General features: G+C 42.6%; 1 protein-coding gene across 1 annotated transcript in view; it reads left to right on the top strand.

Moving 5' to 3' along the window:
- Window positions 1-414: 414 nt before the first annotated feature.
- The window catches only part of LOC121270751 (protein transport protein Sec24A-like), a 50,837-nt gene continuing 25,689 nt past the window's right edge, over window positions 415-25,562 (top strand). Inside the window, exons 1-6 of the mRNA XM_041176137.1 lie at window positions 415-589; window positions 7,386-7,503; window positions 20,378-20,490; window positions 21,538-21,710; window positions 23,184-23,286; window positions 25,048-25,174. Coding sequence (XP_041032071.1) covers window positions 7,440-7,503; window positions 20,378-20,490; window positions 21,538-21,710; window positions 23,184-23,286; window positions 25,048-25,174 — 580 coding nt within the window. The 5' untranslated portion in view covers window positions 415-589; window positions 7,386-7,439. The remainder of the gene's footprint in view (window positions 590-7,385; window positions 7,504-20,377; window positions 20,491-21,537; window positions 21,711-23,183; window positions 23,287-25,047; window positions 25,175-25,562) is intronic.

Genomic DNA, 25,562 nt, shown 5'->3' with positions numbered 1-25,562 from the left:
AGAGAGAGGGAGGGAAGGGGGAATAGGAAAGGGAGAGAGAGGGAGAAGGGGAAATGGGAGTAAGAAAGCAAATAGGAAAGCAGGAGGAAAAGGAGAAAGAAGAAATAGGAGATGAAGGGAGATTGCAATAAAGCAAAAGTAGGAAAAGAAAAGAAGGGAGAAAAGGCAAGCAAAAGAAAGAAGAGATGGGAAAGGGAAAGGCCAAAGGAAGCACGAACAGGGAGGGAGAGGGGAAAAAGAAAGGAAATAGGGAAAAGAAAGGGAGGGAACAAAGGAAAGATAGGAAAGGAAGAGAGTGGAAATCAAAGGAATAAAAGAAGGGGGGAATGGGAAGAAAGGGATGAAATATAAATAAGGCAAATGGAAATATGGAGTGAGGATTTTAGGTGGGAACATTATTTGAGGAGAGGAAGAGGCTGGAAGGGAAATAAATAGGAGACAGAGAGATAGGGAAAATCGGGAGGGAGAGGGAATAAAGAAGCTGAGGAAAGCATGGACACAGAGGAAGATAGAAAGCACAATTGGAGAGGGAGGGCAAGGCACAGCCATAGATAAGTCAACATATACTTAGGGATGGAGAGGAAGTCTGGTAAGTGCAGAATCCCCAAGCAGTAATGTAGCTGGAGTTGGTCGGTTGTTTTGGGAGTGACCTTTAGACTGATTGGAAGGTGCAGTTGCCACTGTTCCCTCTTGAGGATTTCTGGGCTGCATTGGTCCCATCGGTGATGTAGCTGGAACGAACCAACATGTGAGGAAGAAGAGACCCAGCTTGAGGACTCTCTATGATGAGATTCAGCCTGATATTAGGGGAATATAATGGAGGCTTCCTGCATTGCTGTCAGGATTCATTCAGTTATTGCCCTGAAGCAATACTCAGGAGAAAGGAATAGTCTCCTGTTTATCTGTCTGCTGACCTCATTATGCACAATTATTCCATTAACAGGTGACAGACTCCCAGTCTTTGATAGCTGTATTACATAGACCAACATAGAACTTATAGCACAGGAACAGGCCATTTGGCTGAACCAGCCCATACCGGTGTGTTTGCTCCATACAGGTCTTCTCCCACCCTACTTCATCTAACATTTACCCTCTATTGCTTTCTCCCTCATGTACTCTGGTCTCAGCCTAACTGTTTCTATGCTATTGACCTTAACCATTCCCTTTGGTATTGAGTTTCACGTTCTCAGCACCCTTGAGTAAAGAAGTTTCTCTGAATTCCTGATTGGACTTATTGGTGACTATCTTATATTTATGGCCCCTCATGTATTACATACATAAGAATGACATTCAGCCTCCTGATACCCCCATCCTTGGGTTCCCAAGGGCATAATCTACATAGCTGATCTCTCCAATCGAGGTGGTTTGATCTTCTGCAGTCAATTCCTAAAACAGAGCAGGAAATTCAAACAGTTTGATAGCATGGTAGGCTCGGAGAATACTTATTCTTTGGATTTGGTGTGTTTGTATTGTATAATGCTTTAAATATGGCCCATAGGAATCATTGGTGTACATCCAAGCGGCCCACAGGGACTAAACTTTGGACACTGGCGTTTTTGGGACATGGATTAAAATCAACAGTTTGCATTCATGTGACCTGCTTGGCAGGAGTGTAAGGAGACAAAAATTAACACTATGGAAAAGAAGGAAATATTAGGAAGGTTCACTAGGTTGTTTCCTCGGATGAAGGGGGTTGCCTCATGAGGCAAAGTTGAGCAAGTTGGGCCTCAATTAGAGTTTAGATAAATGAGAGGTGATCTTAATGAAACATTCTGTGGGGGCTTGACAAAGTAGATTCTGAGAGGATGTTTTCTCTTGTGGGGGATTCTAGGGGACAGAGTTTAAAGATAAGGGTCTCCCTCCATTAAAGACGGGGGATGAAGAGAAATTTCTTCTCTCAAAGGATCGTTAGCCTTGGAATTCTCTTCCACAGAGACCAGTGGGGGCTTGGTCATTACATATATTCAAGGCTGAGTTAGACAGATTTTTGATTGACAAGAGAGCCAAGGATTATGGGGGGCAAACAAGAAAGTGCTGATAAAGCCACAATCATGGTCTTATTGAGTTGGGTAGGAGGCTTGATGGGCCGAATGGCCTACTCCTGCTTCTATTTATTACGACCGAAAGCTTGGTCAAATAGTTAGATTTTAAGGAGCGTGCTAAAGGTGGAGAGAGACGAGGGAGGTTGAGGGAAGGAATTTCAGATATTACGGCCTAGACAGCTGGAGGCAAGCATGGCAGCGGTGCAGCGATTAAAACCAAGGTCAGAATTAAAGTACATAGAATTCTCGAAGGATTGTGAGGCTGGAGGAAGTTACAGAGATAAGGAGGAGCAAAGCCATGAAGGGATTTGAATAGGAATTTAAAAAAGAATCATTGCTGAACTGGGAACCAGGGTAGATCAGCGAGCACAGGGGTGAATAGGGCAAATAATATATTAAACTCACCTTGCAGGTCGGTAAAATAAAGTGAAAGTGAAAATATCGGACAGATGCATATGCATTTACTAATCTAAATATTATGCAAGTGCTGACAGTCCATTGAAAAGATATGCACAGCAAATATTAGTCAATAGCTGAGATCAAAGCTCCAGATTTGATCTGTGTTCTGTGTGGAACAATCTTTAATGATTCGGAGTCTGTGGTCAGGATTGGCCTGCAACCCCTGTTTCAAATGAACATTTCAGGCTTGGCTAATGCCTCTCTCAAAAAAGGAAAAACTTGCATTTACCTAGCACCTTATACAACCACCGATGTCCCAAAACGCTTTACATGAAGTACGTTTGATGTGCAGTCACTGCTTTGCGCACATCAAGCTCCCAGAAACAGCAATGTGATAATCACCAGTTAATCCGTTTTCGTGATGTCAATTGAGGGATAAATTTTGGCCAGGCCATCAGGGAGAACTCTCCTGTTCTTCTTTGAAATAGTGCTGTGGAATTTATTTTATATCTGCCTGAGAGAGCAGATGGGGGGCCTTGGTTTAATGTCTCAATCCAAAAGACAGCACCTCTGACAATGCAGCACTCCCTCAGTACTGCACTGTATTGTCAGCCTAGCTTGTCATGCATGGGCCTGGAGTGGGACTTGAACCCACAATCTTGTGATTCAGAGGTGATAACATTACCTTCAGCTGACAAAATTGAATTGCATTGTGGTATTTTAGTGTTGAGTCTCACATACAATAAAACAGCAACTGGACCAAGGTTACCAGAGAGGGCTGGGCATTGAACTCCAGCTAGAAATCAGTTCCTTCAGGCAAGGAATAAAAGTTCTTGAGCAAGTAAAATAGATTAATCCTAGGAACATTAACCTTCAGAGTCTTTATAGTCGGAATGGAATCCATGTGAATTTTCTGGAAATGTTACAGACAAGTCATGTTACCCCACAACATCTCAGATGAATGTAAGATTTGTGCCACTAGTATCTTACGTGGAGTCCTTTCCAATTATTGGTCACTCTTTGTGTGAGCAAGTTTTTCCTGAGAACTGCTCTAAACTAGGTATCTGCTAGTTTTAATTTGTGTCCCAGTTGTCACAAATCCTTCTAACCACCCAATAATTTGTTTCCAACTGTGAATCATTAGACTGATTGTTTAGCCGCCATTTCCTCCTGTTATCTGACCTTGGGGAGGAGCCTGAAATCTGCGAGTTGCTGCTAAACTGTAGAAATAAAGCTACTTTTTAGCTGATCTTGGCTTCTTAGCCTGTGTAGAGCAAGTGGACCTCCTAATCTTAGGAGTCTGTGCAACAGAATAAAAACACGAGGTATCACTTTTGGCTCTAGCACTTACCTCTGAGTTCAAGTTTCACTCCAGAGACCTGAGCACATGATCTACTGGAAGCTGATACTCTCAGGGCAGTACTGAGGGAGTGCTGCACTGTTGAAGGTGGCGTCATTCAGATAAAACATTAAGCTGAGGTTCCAAATGCTCTCTCAACTGGATGTAAAAGTTTTATCCCCAAAAATATACAGTAATCATGAAATTTATAAAGGTACATTACAAAACTTTTCAAATTGAATATTTCAGGAAACGTAATAAAATTCAACTTTTCTCCACACAACATGTTCCACCCTGAGGTGCCTCAATACAATTTCAATACTCTTGATATTTACAATATATGTTCCATGTCAGTCAGACCCAGGATAATGCTCTGGGGACCTGGGTTCGAATCCCACCACGGCAGATGGTGAAATTTGAATTCGATAGAAATCTGTAATTAAAAGTCTGATGATGACCATGAAACCATTGTCAATTGTTGTAAAAACCCATCTGGTTCACTCATGTCCTTTAGGGAAGGAAATTTGCCATCCCTACCTGGTCTGGCCTACATGTGACTCCAGACCCACAGCAATGTGGTTGACTCTTAAATGCCCTCTGAACAAGGGCAATTAGGGGATGGGCAATAAATTCTGGTCTAGGCAACGATGCTCACATCCCGTGAACGAATAAAAAAAAACATACAGCCCGAGGGGTTCTACACAATTTCCAGTCCCTTGGTGTACCATGGTTGAAAGGCTTTAGACAGTGGCTTCCCCCACTGCATCTCTGTGGTAGCTGTCTCAAGCTTTAGTGCATCCCTCAGCACGTGGTCCTGGACCTTGGAATGTTCCAGTCTGAAACACTCAGTTGTAGATGACTCTTAAAGATCCCACAACACTATTTGAAGAAGAGCAGTGGACTTCTATTTCACCTTGGCCAGGACAGCAGAATCAGAGGACATTGTCTGCACTTTATAGTCAATTCAAACTAATCTATAGAAGCAATATGTCATTGAGTGAGTGGTCAATCTGTGAAAGGGACTCACTCGAGAGATGATGGAAGCAGATAATATTCAACCAAATGCAAATTAGATAAATTACTTTCAAGAAATAATATCATAGGATACAATATATGAGTAATTTGAAACAATGTGGTATGTTTAGGACGCTCGAGTAAAATCTCATTTGGCTCATTAATGAACTTAGGAAAAGGAAATCTGCCATCCTTACCTGGTCTAGTCTATATATGACTCCAGACCCACAGCAATGTGGTTGACTCTTAACTACCATCTGAAATGGCCGAACAAGCCACTCAGTTGTATTCCAGAAGGAGGGCCACCAACACCGTCTCAAGGGCAATGAAGGATGCTCAATAAATGCTGCTCTTGCCAGCGATCCCCATGTTCCATGACTGATTAAGAAAAGGTGACTGGACCTGTGGTTCCCAAAGGTCTTCATCACATGGGTTTTCCTAGCACGAGTCTGGACCTGTTGTAGATTAACCGACAGAGATTGATCACTCTGACTAGTCAACAGTTGGAGTACTATATGACTAAGAAATGGATATAGACGAGTTTTTATCAGTCTGTAGTTTCTGTGTTGTAGAGATAACATCATGGTTTTGGTTACGTGTCTCTGACCTGAAAATCAGTTGAAATTGCTCAGTTAAATCACTTTGGCATTGTGATGTAATGCCTTTCTGTTGTCACATAGTTACAGCCAACCAATGAGCATTGGCTATTGTGGACGAAATGACTGATGAGTACTTTTGGTCACGTTGTTCCATGGACCAAACACAGACAATGAGCATCAGCTGACTGCTGTTACCAGGTACCAATGAGCCAATACCATATAAATCGAAGTCTGCTGATTTCCCACTGTCCGCCTACCCAAACTTTATTACCATTGGTACCGAACCTTATCAAACAAGGAATATCCAGGAGCATCCTGTGCACAACAGCAACTAATAAGATAACTGGAAAATGACACAATCAGGAGAGTCACATCGCCGATAGTTGAAAGATTGCAAGATTTTTGTCAGGCAATAAGATTCCTGGAATGCGATGCCAACATTTGAAAAATTGGAAAAAAGTTTATGTACTAATTTTTATATATTATTTCTCGACATTTTGTGTATTTAATTGAGAGCTTGCTTGTTGGTTCTACTCCAACAAGGAGATCGTCTTTCAATATTGGGCCCTCAGAGACTTATAAAGATATGACAGAGATTTCCAAAGTCAGTTTGGGAAGTCTTTATAGAGATGGTTGAAGACTTCAGTGATAGAATGCATTTCTATTCAATCAGCTTTTTACTCCAGAGTGTTTTCATATATATATAATAAGCCAAATAACTAACGAAGAATTTCAGACCACATCCTTCATATCCTAGAGGAAAATATTGGCTAAATTCATTGGTAGTCAGAGAGAACATGTTCCACTTTGGACTTTAAAAGAAAATATATAAAGAAGAGAAGTTCATTCATACTCATCTGTCAGAGAAGCAAATAGTCATTTTGTAATTACCAGGGCTATTTTAGTCACAGGAGGAATAATCATTTTAGTTGTGTTGTAATTCATTGGTAAGTTTTCGGAGATATTTAGACCTAGTTTTTTTATGTAGCCTAGTCTTTTGTTCCCAAATGTTATTCATCTTTTAGTTTCAGTCCAGAGAAAACTCTTTCAAATATTTGCCAGCACGTTTTGCATCCTGTTCCATTTTCTTTTAAATGAGTACAATTTCAGGCAGATTGTAAAGCTGGCTGATCATTCGCTATCGCCCAGATTGTACTGCCCACCAAACCTAATTTTACCATTTTCATTCATTTCAATTTGGCGACTACCAAAGTATACTTTAATCCCAAAAATTGATTTACATTTTTGTTTTGGTCTCCCCTCTTTATCTCAATTTTTAGTTACAGCTTCATTTTTGAAAAAGTACAGCTCTAACTTAACTTGCCTGGGACAAAAAAAATCAATAATTTATTCATTACCTATTGTTTTTCCTCATTTTGGTTGACAACGTTCACACAATAAAGCTGAGAGTATGCTGTTTATAAGGGAAGCAAAATAGTGCCATGTAAAATTGAATTTGGGTGTAAAGCTAAAAAGGGCAAATAAATGAAAGGTGGGTTCACTTATACAATACAATTTTTGAATATGTTTGAGAAATGATGAATCAAAGACACTCAAATCACAAAACATGGTGTCTCCAAACAAAAGATCAATCCTGTTATTTCAAGCCCCTGCCGAATTAATTTAGAAACAAAGCATATTGGAAAAGAATACATTATTTGATTGCCATAGTCAGTGACCCACTACAATACACAGAATGCCCTCATTTTTAATCTGGGCTAAGACTGACAATGAGATAATCAACATCTCCCTTCCCTGTAACATAAAACCTCTATGGCAACGAGGGTGGGGGTGGTAGTGGGGGGGTGTGTGGGTGGCGGGGTGCTGTGTAGGTGGTGGGAGATGGCGCAGCACCTTACACAGCCATCCTGGAGACTAACTGAGGTTGCACATTGCCAAGGTACGTAGCATGTATAATGTGAAAGGGGAGAGTGGGTGGAGTTACTCGCACTGTTTATCAAAAGACTGAGACGCATTTGCCAACTTTTGCAGGAGACCCTGGGACAAAGAGGATGGTTCTGGCAGAATGTTGAGATTCACCCAGTTATGATGCCAGCCTTTTTCAAATCCACTAAGCATTTAAAGAGGAAAGTCCACCCTGTGCCCTTGGGTAAGTGCTTGCCCTTTATGTGATTCTTGAGATGTTTTTGGCTCATTACAGGCTAATGTAGAAGTTTGGATTTTAAAAAATTTGCTGTGTATAACATAATGCCACTTCAGTGACATCAGTTGTGACTAATTTAGAACTAGACGAGTCAGTCTCAGAATAAAGGGTCAGACATTTAGGACTGAGATGAGGAGAAATTTCTTCACCCTAAGGGTAGTGAAGAGCTGTGAATTCTTTATCGATTATAATCAAGACAGACCGATAGATTTGGGGGCACGGAGGAGGTTAAGGGATATGGAAGTGGTACGGGAAGGTGTAGTTGAGAGGGAAGATCAGCCATCATTATTGAATGGTAGAGGCAGCTTGTAGGATGGAATTACCTCCTCCTGCTCCTATTTCCAATGGAACATTCCTGTCGGCCAACACTGGGAAGACGTAATGTTTGCTGAGAAATAAAAACAGAAAGTGCTGGAAAAACTCAGCTGGTGTGACAGCATTTGTGGAGAGAAACAGAGTTAATGTTTCGAATCCAATATGATTCTTCTGAAGAAGAAATGTTAATTCTATTTCTCTCTCCACAGTTGCTCCCAGACTGGCTGAGTCTTTCCAGCACTTTCTGTTTTTATTTCAGATCCCCAGCACCTGCAGTATTTTGCTTTTATTTTAATATTTGCTCAGATCTGTGTTGAGGGAATCGGAAATGACACAATTACACCTTTGGCTATTACCAGTTCCTTTCTCATTGTAGAGAATTGTTCTTTTGATTTGATCCATTCCAGGTGACTTCAGCATATGGATTACGACCACGTCATAATTTCTTTAACAGTCTCTGTATTTTTCTCTCTCATCCCCATTTATGACTTTTATTCCATTCCCCTCTTTAGGTTTCTCTTGTCTCCTGTCCTAGTCAATATTTATCCCTCAATCAACATCATTAAATAACATTATCTGGCCATTATCATATTGCTGTTTGTGGGAGCTTGCTGTGTGCAAATTGGCTGCTGCTTTACTAAAGTGCAACAGGGACTAAACTTCAAAAGTACTTTATTGGCTGTAAAACACTTTGGGACCCCTTGAGGTTGTGAAAGGTTCTATATAATTACAAGTGGTTCTTTCTTTAGGAACTGTTAGTTAGAATGGGATGCCATTTTTACTCCAAGCTGTGTAGACCATCTGACTAATCTCATGTCCCCTTGTGCCACCGATGGGAGATTTGTGAGAATGCTGCCTAGTGATTTGTTTTCCAAACTGCTGCCCATCTCTCCCATGGAAGAGGAAGGAACCTCACCTGTCCTTATGTGTCTCCGAGGGTGGGGAGAGAGCTTCACCTGCCTTCGCTGAGTTCCTGCTTGTGGGAATATCTCACCTACACCCCACCCCCCACTTTGATGTATCCCCAAGGGTGAGGAAAGAGTTTCATCTGATCTTGATATGTCCCTAGGGGGAATATGGGGGGATTCCTCACCTGTCCTTGTTGTTGCTGGTTTAAGAATATATCTAAATCAATTAGATTTCATGTGTCAGACTTTCACGTGTGAAAGGTGTACAAGAAACAAAACCTATATTTATATACTGTCAGATCTCCCATGGCATTACTCATGGGATTTGCTGTTTTAAAACAATATAAGTACTTCAGAAAATATCTCACCATGGCCACTGATTTACAGTCCTATTCTGCCATGTCAGATCAACAAAGTGCGACGGAGAAAGCTCGTGTTGATGGAAGTGCGTGCTATAAACAAACCAGTATATATTACTGGTGAATGTTCAGCTTTGTTCATGGTTAGTTGGAGGAAGTAGTATATCTTGTCAGTGTTGTAACAGGCCAGGGGAAGTTGCAACTGCACGTCTGTATGAAAGTTAAAGTAACGTGTCTTCTTGCAATATTGATGTTTATAGCACCACCCTATGGAGGAAATAAGAATAGAAGTTATTACAATATTACCAAAACATAAGGGTTGACAGATATATGTATCTATATGGTTTCAAATAATCTGCATATAAATTACAAAGTAAGACTTGTTTATAGCACATGCTCTACTTTATATGTGTCCATAATTTTAATAGTAAAAGTAATATACTTCAGCAGAGCTCATTTACTCTCATTGAACTCAATCAAAAAGCATTTTGCCAATTACTGACATATTTCACTATCTCTCTCCATATCTCTCAAATGCCTATCACATCCTCAGACTCTCAATGAGCAGTGTCATTGGAGATCTGCCAGTATTATTTAGTGCTACTCCGACTGTGAACAATGTCATAGGAGGGCTACTAATATTCTGTCCGCTCTCTATGAGCAACACCATAGCAGGTCAGATGGTATGCCATTTGATTTCACTGAGTAATGCCACAGGAAGTATGCTAGTATTTGTAATGAATTATTCTGACTCACTATGAGCAATGCCACGAGAGGTCTGCTAGTATTCCGAGTTTCAACTCACTGTGACCAATGCCACAAGAGATCTGCTAGTATTGCAAGTTTCAATTCATTGTGAGCAATGTCACAAGCGGTCTGCTAGCATTCTGAGTTTCAACTCCCTGTGAGCAATTCCACTTGAGTTCTGCTAGTGTTCTGAGTTGCAACTCACTATGAGCAATGCATGTGAGAGGTCTGCTAGTATTCCGAGTTTCAACTCACTGTGAGCAATGCCATGGGTGGTCTTCTTGTATTCTGAGTTTCAGCTCACTGTGAGCAATGCCATGTGAGGTCTGTTAGTATTCCGAATTTCAGCTTATTGTGAGCAATGCCACCTGAGTTCTGCTAGTGTTCTGAGTTTCAACTCACTGTGAGCAATGCCATGCGAGAACTGCTAGTATTCCGAGTTTCAGCTCATTATGAGCAATGCTACATGAGTTCTGCTAGTATTCCAAGTTTCAACTCACTGTCAGCGTTACTTTATGCTGGTGCTATTGCTTTACAATGGACATGCTAACATAGAACATTACAAGATAGACAGGCAGGGTGATAGGACTTCAGACTTAATCAATTAAGTGATGTACTAGCCTGCATGTTAATATCTACCAATGCCCTATCTTAAGATTTTATAAAGATCAATGAGGTTTTAATGTACTTTATTGAAACTCTTCAGGGGCCACAATTAGAAACTGGGGAAATTACAAGTCAGGTTTAGTTATGGGAATAATTTCACACTTAAAGTTGAGTCTATGTGAATAAGCATATAATCCAGGCTGACACTCCAGTGCAGTATTGAGCTAGTGCTTCAGTGCCGGAGGAGCGTCTTTCTGATGGGACTTAAAACCGAGGTCCCATCTGCTCTCTTGTGGACACAAAATATCTGATGGCACTATTTTGAAGAAAGGAGTTTTCCCCAGTGTCTGGCCAATATTTATCCGTCAACCAAAGTCACAAAAACAGATTATCACATTGCTACTTGAGGGAGCTGTCTGTTCACAAATTGGCTGCTGTGCTTCTGATGTTGCAACAGTGACTACACTTCAACAGTACTTAATTGGCCATAAAACACTTTAACATTGTGAAAGGTGCTATATAAATGAAAGTCTATCTTCCTTTTTCCCCTTAATAATTTTCCAACCCAAGTACTATCTAGTCACAGTGAGTCACACTCATGCCTCTGAAGCTGGAAGTTGTGCATTCAAGTTGCGCTACCAAAGCTGAGCACATCATTTTTACTCTGAAGTACAGACTCATGAATTTTTGAATGAATCATTAAACTAAGGCTGGCATGGCACTATTTGAAGAAGAGGAGGTGAGTTCACATTGTGCCCGGGCCAATGTTTATCTCAATTGTGTTACCAGGTGCCAAAATTGTTGTCTGCATTTAATTTTGTAACAACATTCTTTTTTAAAAAGCAATCTATTAGCGGTGAAGTATTTTGGGCCTTTGTGAAAGGTGCTATATATATGAAAAGAGTTTGCTTTTTTTGCTTCTGCTTTGTATTTATTCTTTCTGTGAAGTGCACCATAGAATGATACAGCACAGGAGGAGGCCATATGCCTGTGCTGGCTCTTTGGTAGAGTTATCCAATTAATCTCAGTTGCCAATCTTTCCTCATGGAATGCTACATTGTTGGAGGTGACCTCTTTTGTGTGAGACATTAAACCTTGTCTGCCCTCTCAGGTGGATGTAAAAGATCCCAAGGCACTGTTTTGAAGAAGAGCAGGGGGGTTCTCACTAATGTCCAATCCAATATTTATCCTTCAATCAACATAAAAAAACAGATCATCTGGTTGTCACATTGCTGTTTGTGGGAGCTTGCTGTATGTAAATTGGCTGCTGCATTTTTTACACTTTACAGTGACTGCACTTCAAAAAGTCCTTGGTTGGGGTAAAGCACTTTAAGATGTCTGGTAGTTGTGAATGGCGCTATATAGATGGAAATCTGTCTGTCTCTCATAGCCCTGTAGGTATTTCCATTCAAATATTTATCCAGCTCCCTTTTGAAAGTTTCAAATGAATCTGTTTCCACCACCCTTTTAGGTGGTGCATTCCAGATCATAACAATTTCTGTGTAAAAACAGTTTCTTCCTGTTCTTTTGCCAAGCACCTTAAATACGTGTTTTCTGTTTATCAATCCCCTGCCACTGGAAACAGTTTCTCCCTATTTATTCTATCGAAACCCTTCAAAGTTTTTACTACCTCTACCAACTCTCCCTTTAACCTGCTCTGCTCTAAGGAGAACAAGCCCATCTTCTCCAGTCTCCCCACATAAATTAATTCCCGCATCCCTGGTACCACCTGATAAATCTCCTTTGCACCCTCTCTAAGGCTGTGACACCTTTCCCAAAGTGTGGTGGCCCAGAATTGTTAACGGGGAAGTGATGGTGTAGTGGTAATATTGCTGAGCCAGCAATCCGGAGACCCAGGCTAATGCTCTGGGATTCTGCCCAATGCGGTTTCCTCTACATCGGAGAGACCAAACGCAGACTGGGCGACCGCTTTGCAGAACACCTTCGGTCTGTCCGCAAGCATTACCCAGACCTCCCTGTCGCTTGCCATTTCAACACTCCACCCTGCTCTCATGCCCACATGTCCGTCCTTGGCCTGCTGCATTGTTCCAGTGAAGCTCAACGCAAACTGGAGGAACAGCGCCTCATCTTCCGACTAGGCAGTTTACAGCCTTCCGGACTGAATATTGAGTTCAACAATTTTAGATCATGAACTCTCTCCTTCATCCCCACCCCCTTTTCGATCCCCCCCTTTTTGTTCCAATAATTTATATAGATTATTCTTTTCCCACCTATTTCCATTATTTTTAAATGAATTTCCATCCATTGTTTTATCTCTACCTTTTAGCCTTTTTCAATTCTTTCACCCCACCCCACCCCCACTAGGGCTATCTGTACCTTGCTTATCCTGCTTTCTACACTTAATTAGCACATTCCTTTAGATAATATCACCATCTTCAACATCTCCTTGTCCTTTTGTCTGTGACATCTTTTGGTTATCTCCACCCATCACTGGCCCTCTATCCAGCTCTACCTGTCCCACCCCCCCCACCCTTAAACTAGCTTATATTTCATCTCTCTTCTATTTTTACTTAGTTCTGTTGAAGGGTCATTTGGACTCGAAACGTTAACTGTGTTCCTCTCCGCAGATGCTGCCAGACCTGCTGAGTTTTTCCAGGTACTTTTGTTTTTGTAATACTCTGGGGATATGGGTTCAAATCCCACCATGGCAGCTAGCAGAGTTTAAATTCAGTTAATAAAATCTGGAATCAGAAAACTAGTCTCAGTAATGGTGACCATGAAAACTATTGTTGATTGTCATTAAAAACCCATCTGCTTCACAGAGAAAATCTGCCATCCTTACCTGCGTGTGACTCCAGACTCACAGCAATGTGAGTGACCCTTAATTGCCCCTTGAAATTGCCTAGCAAGCCACTCAGTTCAAGGGCATTAGGTATAGGCAACAAGTGACAGCCGCAACCCATTAAAGAATAAATAAAAACAAAAATATTCCAGCCGAGGCCTAACCAGTGTTTTATCAAGGTCTAAGGGATACACTGCTATGAAGATGCTGTCTTATGGTAAGGTGCAGCCTGTTCCAGTACATGCACCAGAGAAACAAAATGAGGTTAAGGAATTAAAGGTGAATTTCCTTAAAAGTATCAGCTGGTACATATAGTGGGTGAAATTGGTGATAAGGTGATCGTGCAAAATGAGCGATAACCATTTGATAGGTTCACCTAGTTTTCTAGTAAATTTCCAATTTCACACCTGTCCAGTCCTTTAGTGTCAGTCTTTGGTCATGGGGCCCGTCTTTAGGCCCAAACCCTGCTCCCATTGAGTATCAAATCCAGTTGGAATCGCAGACACAGATCCCATACAAAATTAGCATGAAGAATGAGACTGAAGAGCTAGTAGCTGAAAACTGTAGAAGATGGTGAGGGAGCAGTGAATGTGGAGAAGATTGCTCATTGGTTGGCCCTAAGGAATGTTGCCATGGTGACAGAGCATGGTTGGCTTGTGCAGATGCTCAATCTATTGAGAAGATTTGCGGAAAAGAGATTACACTGATGAACGCGGCTGAATCAGATTAACTCACAGAGCTAAATATAAAGGCACCCATGGAACATAGGCAGGGCTGGCCAGATAAAATTAGTTCTTTAGGGAGGAAGAAAGCTCAGACTCATTGACGTAGCATGGAGATTGAAACTATGAAGTGGGTATTATCCATCACCAATGTAGCTGTCCAGATTTGTGATCCCAGATGGTTAATGGCTATTCTGCTCCTGGACTAGATGTTGAATCCAGTGTGGGATAATGGTTTGTAACCTCCTACAAACCTCCGAGACCTCTGCAGTCACCCAATTCTGGCCTCTTGTGTAGCTTCGGATTTTCATTGCTCCACCAATGGTGGCCTTGCTTTCAGCTACCTGGGCATTAAGCTCTAGAATTCTCTTCCTAAATTTCTTCACCTTTTTTATTATTAATTCACAGGATGTGGGCTTCGCTGGCTGGGCTAGCATTTATTGCCCATCCCTGGTTGCCCTTGAGAAGGTGGTGGTGAGCTGCCTTCTTGAACTGCTGCAGCCCATGAGGTGTAGGTACACCCACAGTGCTGTTAGGAAGGGAGTTCCAGGATTTTGACCCCGCGACAGTGTAGGAACAGCCAATATGTTTCCAAGTCAGGATGGTGAGTGGCTTGGAGGAGAACTTCCAGGTGGTGGTGTTCCTGTATGTCTGCTGCCCTTGTCCTTCTAGATGGTAGTGGTCGTGGCTTTGGAAGGTGCTGTCGAAGGAGCCTTGGTGAACTCCTGCAGTGCATCTTGTAGATGGTACACACTGCTGTTACTGTGTCTTAGTGGCAGAGGGAGTGAATGTTTGTGGATGTGATACCCATCATGTGGGCTGCTTTGTCCTGAACAGTGTCAAGCTTATTGAATGTTGTGGGAGCTGCATTCATCCAGGCAAGTGGGGAGTATTCCAAAACATTCCTGACTTGCGCCTTGGACAGGCTTTGGGGAGTCAGGAGGTGAGTTACTCGTCGCACTATTCCTAGCCTGTGACCTGCTCTTGTAGCCACAGTATTTGTATGGCTAGTCCAGTTCAGTTTCTGGTCAATGGTAACCCCCCAGGATGATACCTCTTCCTTCTCCTTTAAGATACTCCTCAGAGCTGTGACCAAGCTTTTGCTCACTGTCCTTGTATCACTCTGTGTCTCGATGTCAACTTTATAATGCTGCTGTGCCTTGAGATGTTTTGCAACTTTAAAGTCACTGTAGAAATGGAAGTTGTTATTGTTGTAGGCAGCAAATCCCTACAAGTAGGTCAGAGCTCTCTCAACTGTTCATGTAGCCTCTTATGTCTATGTCTTTGAACTGTGGCCAAATCTTCACCAGCTACACACTAAATATTCTGTAAATTATTTTCCTCTCCATCCCAGTTAGTTAATCTCTGGAATTGTGCTGTTAAAAAATGCCAGATAATTTGATGTGTTTTTCTCACCTCTGCTCACTCAGTCGTTGTGGGCTGCAAATACTTACTGGCTGCCAACTTTCAACAAGCAGGATTTTTGAGAAGCTGGAGTGAGATTGAAGTTAGTGGATACTTGTGAGTGAATTGTAGGGTAATTCACTCTGAATTATCACGTAATCCTGAATAACCCACTACTTGTGAGAATTCAATGTTGTGAGGATCTTTTTTGGGCGGCGGTGGGGGGGGGAAGTTTTAATGTTTTGTGATGCTACAATATGGGTAATATTAACTACGAACATGTGAATTAGGAGCAGGAGTAGGCCACTCTAGTATAAAGAAGATTCAGACATGCAGTGCAAGGAGTGATTGATTTGATACCGTCCCTTTTACATATTATCTAAAGTGAAAATTATTCCTTTCGTGAGATGAAGCAATTCGTGACAGTCCCAAATACTAAAAAAAAATTACCTGGTCGTTATCGTATTGCTGTTTGTGTGAGCTTGTTGTGCTTGTGTTCCTACATTGCAACAGTGGCTACACCTTGTGAAAGGTACTTAGTGATGCACAAGTTCTTTCTTGGACATGACAACACTTTCATGCAGTGCCCTGGGCCAAACTGAAGTCTGCTGCCACTGGTCGTAGCCTGAGTGACAGATCAGACACGATACACTGACGGATTTTAGTAGGTATGTGCAGACTGCCCTGAGGCTCATCTGTGCTTGTTGCTGTGCCTGTTACTATTTCTGTAGCTATGCCAACGAGGTGCAAATGAGTAGGTTATTGCGGTGAGGGAGGTGACACAATCTGCTACTGGTATAAATGATTGATGCTGTACGGTTCTAATTAAAATTTTGCCATCTGCATTGTTTGTATTGTGGATGGTGTATCTGTTTCATGTGCCATTACTCTCTGAAATCAGTGCTTCTGTTGGATAGCTTTAATCTACTGGGGGAGTGCTGTGAGGAGGGAGGAACCAACTACTGCAAAGCATACTGCAGACCGATGTATAATGCATTCTGCTCAATCTCTCTCACTTAGGCTCATGTTGGGAAATCTTTAAAATGCAGTGAAATAATTCCTCGTGATTCAGGCTCAAGCGTGTTGTCCAAACTCCTTTCAGGTGAAGCAGCATTTCACTTGCATTTCCCTCAGTTTGGTCTACTGCATTCGCTGCTCCCAATGCGGTTTCCTCTACATTGGAGAGACCAAACACAGACTGGGTGACCACTTTGCAGAACACCTTCGGTCTGCCTGCAAGCATGACCCAGGTCTCCCTGTCGCTTGCCATTTCAACACTCCACCCTGCTCTCATGCCCACATGTCCGTACTTGGCCTGCTGCATTGTTCCAGTGAAGCTCAACGCAAACTGGAGGAACAGCACCTCATCTTCCGAATAGGCAGTTTACAGCCTTCCGGACTAAATATTGAGTTCAACAACTTCAGATCATGAGCTCTCTCCTCCAAATTCACCCCTTTTTGATCCCCTTTTTTCAAATATTTATTTTTTAATTTTTAATATTTTTTGCCCCACCTATTTTTATTATTTTTAAAATTTATTTCCATTTATTGTTTCATCCCCACATTTTAACCTTTATTTCCACACCGTCCCCTCCCCCCACCCCACCCCCACTAGGGCCATCTGTCACTTGCTCATCCTGCTTTCTACTTTTAATGTCACCATCAGCACCTCCTTTAGCCAGTATCACCACCATCAACACCCCTTCGACCTTTTGTCTATGATATCTTTTGCAGTCTCTTCTTTGCCTCCACCTATCACTGGCCTTCTATCCAGCTCCACCTGGCCCCCCCCGCCCCGCCCCTCCTAAACAGTATATATTTCATCACATTTTCACTTCTCTTCTGTTCTGAAGAAGAGTCACCTGGACTCAAAACGTTAACTCTGTCTTCCTCTCCACAGATGCTGTCAGACCTGCTGAGTTTTTCCAGCAATTTTTGTTCTTGTATCAGATTTCCAGCATCAGCAGTATTTTGCTTTTATGCAAGTTTATTGCTCAGACCCCAATAATTGTTATGGTAGATTCATACAATCTTGTTTCCTGCTGACCCAAAGTGATCAAACTTGGCCTCTGTAGATGTAGATGTTCTGACTGTCCAGTGAGCTCTGAGCTTAGAGGGCCTGTTCCCTGATATATTATGTATCCTTTTGTTGTGAGTTATACCAGAGTGTACATTGAAGTGAGTTCCTTCTCATCCAAACTCTAGCCTTGACAAAATGTTGTCTTGATTGATATAGTTTCTATTTCCATTGTCCTGGCCAATAACTGATGTTAACACAAATTGAAATACTGATAATCACGTTCAGATGTTATTAACTTTAGGACCCAGTTAAATTCTAACATCTCCATCTCTTTTCTCTCCCCCTTCTGCCAGTCTAAACGGGTACTCCTATTTACTGGCTGTAAAGCCTATTATTATTCAGTTGCTGTCTCTCGCTTTGAGGATGATGTCTACTCAGGCTGTGAATTCCTGCATTGGTCTTCATGTGACTAAACAAGCCAATTCTCGACTGCAGATCTTTAGTCACATGGGACAGGACGTCCCACGAGGCAGTGGATCCAGAGTGCAGGATTCGCTTCCTTTTCTTTCCTTCTCTGCCACATTGCTGTCCCATCGTTAAGGGGTTTGGACTCAAAGCGTGATGCAACTTGATGGACAAGTTGTCGCCACTTTGAGCGATTGGTAGCAAGTTCCTCCAAGTCATTAATGTCAATGCTGTGGTGCTTCAAGGAGAGCTTCAGAGTGTCTTTGTAGTGTTTTCCTTTTCCTATTAGGTATTCTAGCACACGCTACAGAATGCACCGATTTATTTATTTCTCTCTCTATAACTCTCTCATGCTCTCTCTCTCTTTATCTGTCTGTCCCCCTCCCTCTTTATCTCTCTCCTCCTCTCTCTATCTTCGTCAGGCTTAGTTCAGTCAGTAAAACGCTCGTCTCTGAGTCAGAATACTATAGGTTCTAAGTCCCATGTTGAGACCTTCCTAAGTGCAAATTGGCTGTTACATTGTCAACATAGACAACAGTTCAAAAATAATGAATTGGCGACAGTGTGCTTCGGGATATTCTAAGGATGTCACAGAATAAACCAAATAGTGCAGGTTCTTTGCTTGCTCCCAGTCTGTCTCTGCTTTCTGCTCCCTCCCAGTCTGTGTGGTCTCTGCTCACTCTCAACCATTTCCTGCTCTCCGCTTTCTCCCAGTATTTCTGCTCCCTGCTCACTCCAGATATGTCTCTAGTCACTCCCAATCTTTCTCTGCTCCTTCCCAGCCTGTCTCTGCTCACTCCTAGTCCATCTCAGCTCTCTGCTCACTTCCAGTCTGTCTGCTGTCCGCTTGCTCCCAGTCTGTCTGCTCCAAGTCTGCCTCTGCTCACTCCCAATCTATCTGCTGTCTGCTCACTCCTGTCTGTCTGCTCACTGTCTGCTCCTTGGCCCATCCTTCTTCAGACCCCATGCTTCCTGACAGTTTTGGTCTCCCCTCTGGTAATCCTTCTCTAAACCGCCTCCAACGAGAGGAGACCAAAACCGCACATGGTATTCGAGGTGCGGTCTCACCAATGCCCTGTATAACTGAAGCATAACATCCTTACTTTTATGTTCAATTCATTTCATAATAAAGGATAACATTAAATTAGCCTTCTTGATTACATGCTGTACCTGCATACTAACTTTTTGTGACTCATGCATGAAAACACCTAGATCCCACTGCACCTCTGGATTCTGCAATCATTCTCCTTTTAGGTAATACTCTGCTTTTTTATTCTTACTGCCAAAGTGAACAACTTCACGTTTTCCCACATTATGCTCCAGCTGCCAGATTTTTGCCCACTCCCTTAACTCATCTATATCCCTCTGCAAACTCCTTATGTCTTCTTCACAACATACTTTCCTACATATCTTTGTGTCGTCTGCAAATTTAGCTACCATATCTTCGCTCCCCTCATCTAAGCCATTGATATAAATTGTAAAAAGTTGAGGCCCCAGCACAGACCCCTGTGGGACTCCACTTGTCACATCCTGCCAATGAGACAAAGACCCATTTATGCATACTCTCTGTTTTCTGCCAGCCAGCCAATCCTCTCTCCAGGCTAATATGCTACCCCCTGCACCATGAGCATTTATTTTCCGCAATAGCCTTTGATGTGGTACTTTATTAAATGCCTTCTGAAAACCCAAGTACAGCTTGTCTACAGTCTCCCTTTTCAAAGAACTCTAATAAATTTGTTAAAGATGATTTTTCTTTCACAAAACCATGCTGACTTTTCCTGATTGCCTTGTATTTCTCTAAGTGCCCAGCTATAACCTCTTTAATGATCGACACTTAATACCTTCCCCATGACAAATGTCAAGCTAACTGGCCTATAATTTACTGTTTTCTGCTCTCCCTCCTTTCTTGAATAGAGGGGTTATATTTGCTACTTTCCAGTCTGATGGAACCTTTCCAAAATCTAGGGAATTTTGGAAAATTAACACCAACGCATCTACTGCCTCATTAGCCACCTCTTTTAAGACTCTAGGGTGAAGTCCATCAGGACCCAGAGACTTGTAAGCCTGCAGCTCCATCAGTTTGCTCAGTACCACTTCCCTAGTGATTGCAATTTAACTAAGTTCCTCTCTCCCTTCCACCTCCTGATTTACAGCTATCACTGATATGTTTTTTATATCCTCAAGGTGAAGGCAGAAGCAAAATAATTGTTCATTTCATCCACCATTTCCTTATTATCTACTAACTCCCCATTCTTATTCTCTAGAGAGCAACACCCACTTTACTTACTCTTTTCCTGTTTAAGTACCTGTAGAAACTCTTGCTATCCGTTTTTACATTTCTAGCTAGCTTCTTCTCATACTCTAATTTCTTACTCCTGATTAACCTTTTAGTCATTCTCTGCTATTCTTTATATTCTGAACAATCATCTGACGTGCCAACTATCTGAACTTGTTCTTGTTGTCCATTCCAGTTCATCATTCAGGTACTAATGAGTCCATTGGATCTCAGTCACACACCTGTCCAGGGCAAAGTCTGCAGAACAAGTCATCCTGGACAGAGGTTCTGAGGAGTTCGGCAGTGCAGGTTGGTAGAATCACAGAATGGTTACAGCACAGAAGGAGGCCATTTGACCTCCCACAGATTCTGCCTTATGGAGGATGGGAAGGTTATGCAAGTCCTGCCAGAGAAGCTTTGGCAAGTTGCCGAGTGCATCCAGTGGCTCGTGGGCACTGCAGCCATGGTGTGCCGCTGACTGAGGGAGTGGATGTTTAAGGCAGTGCATGGCGTGCCAACCAAGTACACACCAAATGAAAGCAAGTCAATTTTTGTTTCCAATTTGTTTCTCTCCTGTCTTTCTGGGTAGAGAGCACCTTCCAGTATCTCAGCCATGGGGTTATTCATCATATGGGACTCCCCCAGACACTGAGTCATTTGTGGAGATTGTTACAACACCGGCTGACCCTGCTCTTGCAATAACACTCTCACAAGTGCACTTTCCACCATTAGAATCGGGGCAGGGATGGGTAGACTGAGATGGCACCCTGGTGGGTTTTTAAAATTCCATCTTTGAGTATTGCTGAAAAAAAGAGATGTTGCTGAAACTTTTCGTCTTGCACTCATCAGGACAGATGGCAAGAATGCCAAATTTTAAAGGGAGCAACAATTTATACTGCATAAGAAAAGGAAGTTGATTCATTGGCAAGCTGGCTCTGATTGGTTGAGATGTTGCCATGGAGAATGCACCGGGGAACTATTGTAACCCCATTTTCTTGTTTATTTCAAAAAACGTGCAATGGACATGTTCCTTTTGCTTTTAGAGGTCAGGTCCCTGCATGTGAATATATGCAGCTTCTAGCACGTGTAAGTGAGCCACATTGTGAGCCCGACTGACAATTTTTAAACCTTTCTCAGCCCCAATCCCTGCCATGGCCAAGAGCAGGAATCCAACCTAGTACGAGAAAGAGGCCAACTCCATCACCGCCTTCTCAGGTGGCAACCGGCAATGGGTAATGAATGCAGTTTTGCCAGCGACACCCACATCCCATGAATGGATACGTATAAAGGCTCTGCTCCCATTTCTCCACCTTTTCCGAGTCTCCTGTGCAATGATTTTATCTGTTGTCCTGACAGGAGACATTCTGCATGGAGCAGCCACAAGAGTCGACAGCCAACCTGAACCTACAGCAAGGCCATGTGTGGCCCATCAATCTCCTGCAGCAAAGGGATGTTCCGCGGGCAGAACCAGCTACAGCACCTGAGCCAAACCTGAGCACTCACCTCCGGAAATTGAACTGCTGCTCGGAGTAAGAACTGTGTGGGCTCTATGAATAACATCCAAAGAAAGCCAGGCTTACATGTATCCGACACCTTTCCCAGCTGCAGGACATCCCAAAATGCTTCACAGCCAAGTACTTTTATTTTGAAGTGTGGTCATTTCTATAATGTAGGGAGGGTAGCAGCCAGTTTGTGCGCATTGAAGTCCCACAAATGGCAATGAGGTAATGACTGGACCATTCAATTTTATTGATCTTGGTGAAGAGATAAATATTGGCCAGGACACAGGGTAAAACTCCCCTGCTCTTCAGACAGCAGGGGGGACTTGGTTAACACCTCACCCTTAGCCTGGCCACACTTACAATACCATGTCCCGTTTATCTTCCCTCACATATTGATGCCAAGACCCTGCCTGAGGTAGGCTAGTTGATTTCTACCTAGTTTAAGGGATTTTAGCTATTAGAACAGAGAACTAGAGGTTCTTACTTGGGAAATGTGTGGAGTATGTCCGCCTGTAAGGATTGAGGGTGAGTCTTGGTAAACCTTGTGCAGTGCAAGCAGTAATTACTCACTGTCAGATATTCTGGGATAATTTCAACCATCCCCTGCCCTGAGTGGAGTACCAGTTCTTGTGTGTTATGTTCCCTTGCTGCCTGCCCTCCCCCCACATCTGATGAACACATAGCATATGAGAGCAGTCCCTCATTTCCTTCAAAGCATTTGCCATTTATCAGGGAGCTTTCTAATCTCATGCTTGCTGTGCCTGAGATATTAGACTATTAAATAGTTGGCCATTCATTGCCAAAACAGTTTGTGATACTTGGCAGTATAAACATTCTTGCTGGGAATGATAAACACACCCGATTTACAGTTTAAACTACAGAAACAGAAGCGAACAGTCTTCCCTATACCTTTCACACAGGATGTCCTAAATTAAAATTCTGTTTAAGTCAATGGTGCAGAAGAGGGAGTACAGGGATGAACCTGTTTGTTAGCTACGTATAGGGTGGAATCTTCTGATCCTGCCTGCAGCAGGAGGTTTGGCGGGAGGGGGAGCCTAATTTGAGGCCAAACATCAGTTTCCCAACGGTGGGATGAACCTTAGGAATTAATTTCTCAGGAATTTAAAGGCAGGTTAAAAGCAGGTCGAGCTTCCCAATGAACAATGTGGAGAAGCCCTTCTGCATGCATTAGTATCTCATGTATACTCACCGGAATTAAGCTCCCCCCTCCAAATTTATTTCCCCGACAGTCAGAGATTAGAACATTCACTTTTACGATTGCACAATAAGTGGCGTGCACCTGGAGAACTTGGGTATAGTAAAGGTAAACTGGACTGAGATACATCTTAGTTAGACAGCCTGCCCAATTCACAGTCGGTGTATGTGATACAGATTGACATGGGCAGTGAACTTGCACAACACCGGGGTATTTTCTGTGTGTAGAACTCACAATGCAACAATGCTGCAATAATTGTTGTGTTTTCCTGTTTGCTTCTCTAGTGTGTTTCAGTGCACACTGGTGAATATTCCACAGACTCTGGCACTGCTGAAACAGGTGAAACTTCCTCTGGGTCTTATCTTCCAACCCTTCAAGGATTCCAAGGTAAGTCGAATGGAATGGATGCACATTCTCTCGGGTCCTTAACCATTAATTGTAGCTTCATTTCTGAATCAGTTGACATTTTTGTTCAGTAAAGGGATCAAAGGATATTATGGTAAGGGGAGACCGGGCTGTGATGCAGATCAGCCATGATCTAACAAAATGGGGAGAACAGGCTTGAAGGGCTGACTAGTCCATACCCGTCCCTATGTGCTACATTCCTGATATATGGGCGCATCTACATTGCTCCCACATCTGCTCCTTCTCAAAAGTGATAACATCCTTCCGCTGATTAGGTGAGCAGAACTGCCCAGTGTACTGGCCAGAGCCTTGTACAGCAACACCCAACTTTCTTAGCTTTCCAAGCAATCTTGATCTGCTATTGCTCAATCTGTCCGTAATTAGCCATAGTTCGGAAGGAACCGTAGGCAGCTCTCTCTGTTTAGAGAGAGAGAGACAAGTGGTAATAGCTTGAGAGGCACCATTCAAGTATGGCTGACCAGGAATTTCTCCCACTCTTTCCACCTGCCTTTGGCATATTGGAAGGGTTAGCGGGTTGATAATCAGCCTGTTTGGCTGCGTCAGGAACGCCCTTTCCATGGCCAAGAGGTCCTGGATTGGGACTTGAACCAGCCCAGAAGGATAAACAGTTCAAAATTGTCAAAGGCCAGTAAAAACCAAGACCTCTGGAGTTCCATTTTCAGGTGTACAAGACCAGTTTGAACAAATTTTACTGGTATCGTTAATTTCCAGTTTTTTCCTTAATGTCTGGCTCAGAGGCAGAGGCACTACTCTCTGAGCCACCGGATCTCACTATAATTCCACTGTAAATAATTAATCGTTCCTGATGGAATATCCTGCACCTTTGTCAATTTACCTTCCAAAAGACCATGCAGATACGGCTCCACTCGGGTTGCCAACACTGGTTGGACCTGGAGGGTCATCACATGACTTCTTGCCGCCAAGTACCCCATGCCCACATATCCACCATTGGTCACTCGATACATGCATCGTCGTGGTGCCCGCCTTCCTACAGCCAATTGGAAGATGGGGCAGACTCTTCACTACTCAGCTGGATAATTCCTGCCTCAGTAAAACTACCTTCTTTTTCCCCATGTCCGATATTTTGATAATAATATTCAAAAGTCTTCAAAGAATTCTATCTTTACAAACAGTTTTTTTTAATTGTCGCCTGTCTTTGGTCATTGTACTTTAGAAGAATAAGAGGTAATCTTCCTGAAACGTATAAGATACTGAGGGGGCTTGACAGGGTGGATGCTGAAAGGATGTTTTTCCTTGTGGGGGAATCTAGAACTGGGAACAAAATTTAAAGATAAGGGGTCTCCCATTTATGAAAGAGATGAGGAGGAATTTCTTCTTTCAGAGGGTCATTAGTCTTTGGAATTCTCTTCCACGGAGAGCAATGGAGGCTGGGTCATTGAATGTATTCAACGGTGAATTAGACAGATTTTTGATTGACAATTCAGGGAGTCAAGGGTTATGAACAACAGGCAAGGAAGTTGCGTTAAGGCCACCATCAGATTAGCTGTGGTCTTGTTGAAAGATGGAGTAGACTCATTGGGCTGAATGACCCACTCCAGCCCCAGTTTCTTATGATTTTATGCTGACAGCTATATCCCGGAGGTTAGTCTTTCAATCCTGGAGTGTTGATGACCCTAAGCTAGGTTAAGGAACAGTGATAAGGCGACATTGTTTGGAATAAATAGTACAATGTTGATAACATGTTACCTGCTGCTTTTCCAGGAGCCTCCACTGCTGATCACTGATGTGCCCCCTCGCTGTTCAACGTGTCAGACCTACATCAACCCTTTCATCACCTTCATTGACCAGCAACACTGGAAATGCAACACTTGTTTCTCGCTCAATGATGGTAGGAGCACTTGTAGGCAATTGACTTGATCTCCTCTGGGAGCATTCAGAGGCCAAACCAAAATTTAGGTTGATGTTCAAGTTTCAGCCGTGAATAATGGATACCTTGGGAACATGTAGTTGATCAAAGAGTTCAGATATCATCACAAGGCACCAGGAGAAAGCCCAAATAGTTTGAAACTACAATTCAAACATGACATCTGATAGTTGCCTTCATATACAGAACCCAGCAGAGTCAATGGCCAGTTTTATCCTTTTGCTCCGTAATGAGGGTTGTCCACATGTAAATTGTCAGGGATGAAGGTGCCTATAGGCAGTACGTGATTAGTAACTGCTATAGTCACACATGTTTATCAACTGATGGGAATTTCAAATTGTCCTGCGTTTAA

This window comes from Carcharodon carcharias, chromosome 28 (genome assembly GCF_017639515.1).
Source record: "Carcharodon carcharias isolate sCarCar2 chromosome 28, sCarCar2.pri, whole genome shotgun sequence".
Classification (NCBI taxonomy): domain Eukaryota; kingdom Metazoa; phylum Chordata; class Chondrichthyes; order Lamniformes; family Lamnidae; genus Carcharodon; species Carcharodon carcharias.
Note: the sequence above shows the minus strand (reverse complement) of the source record. Positions and strands in the feature narration are given on the sequence as shown.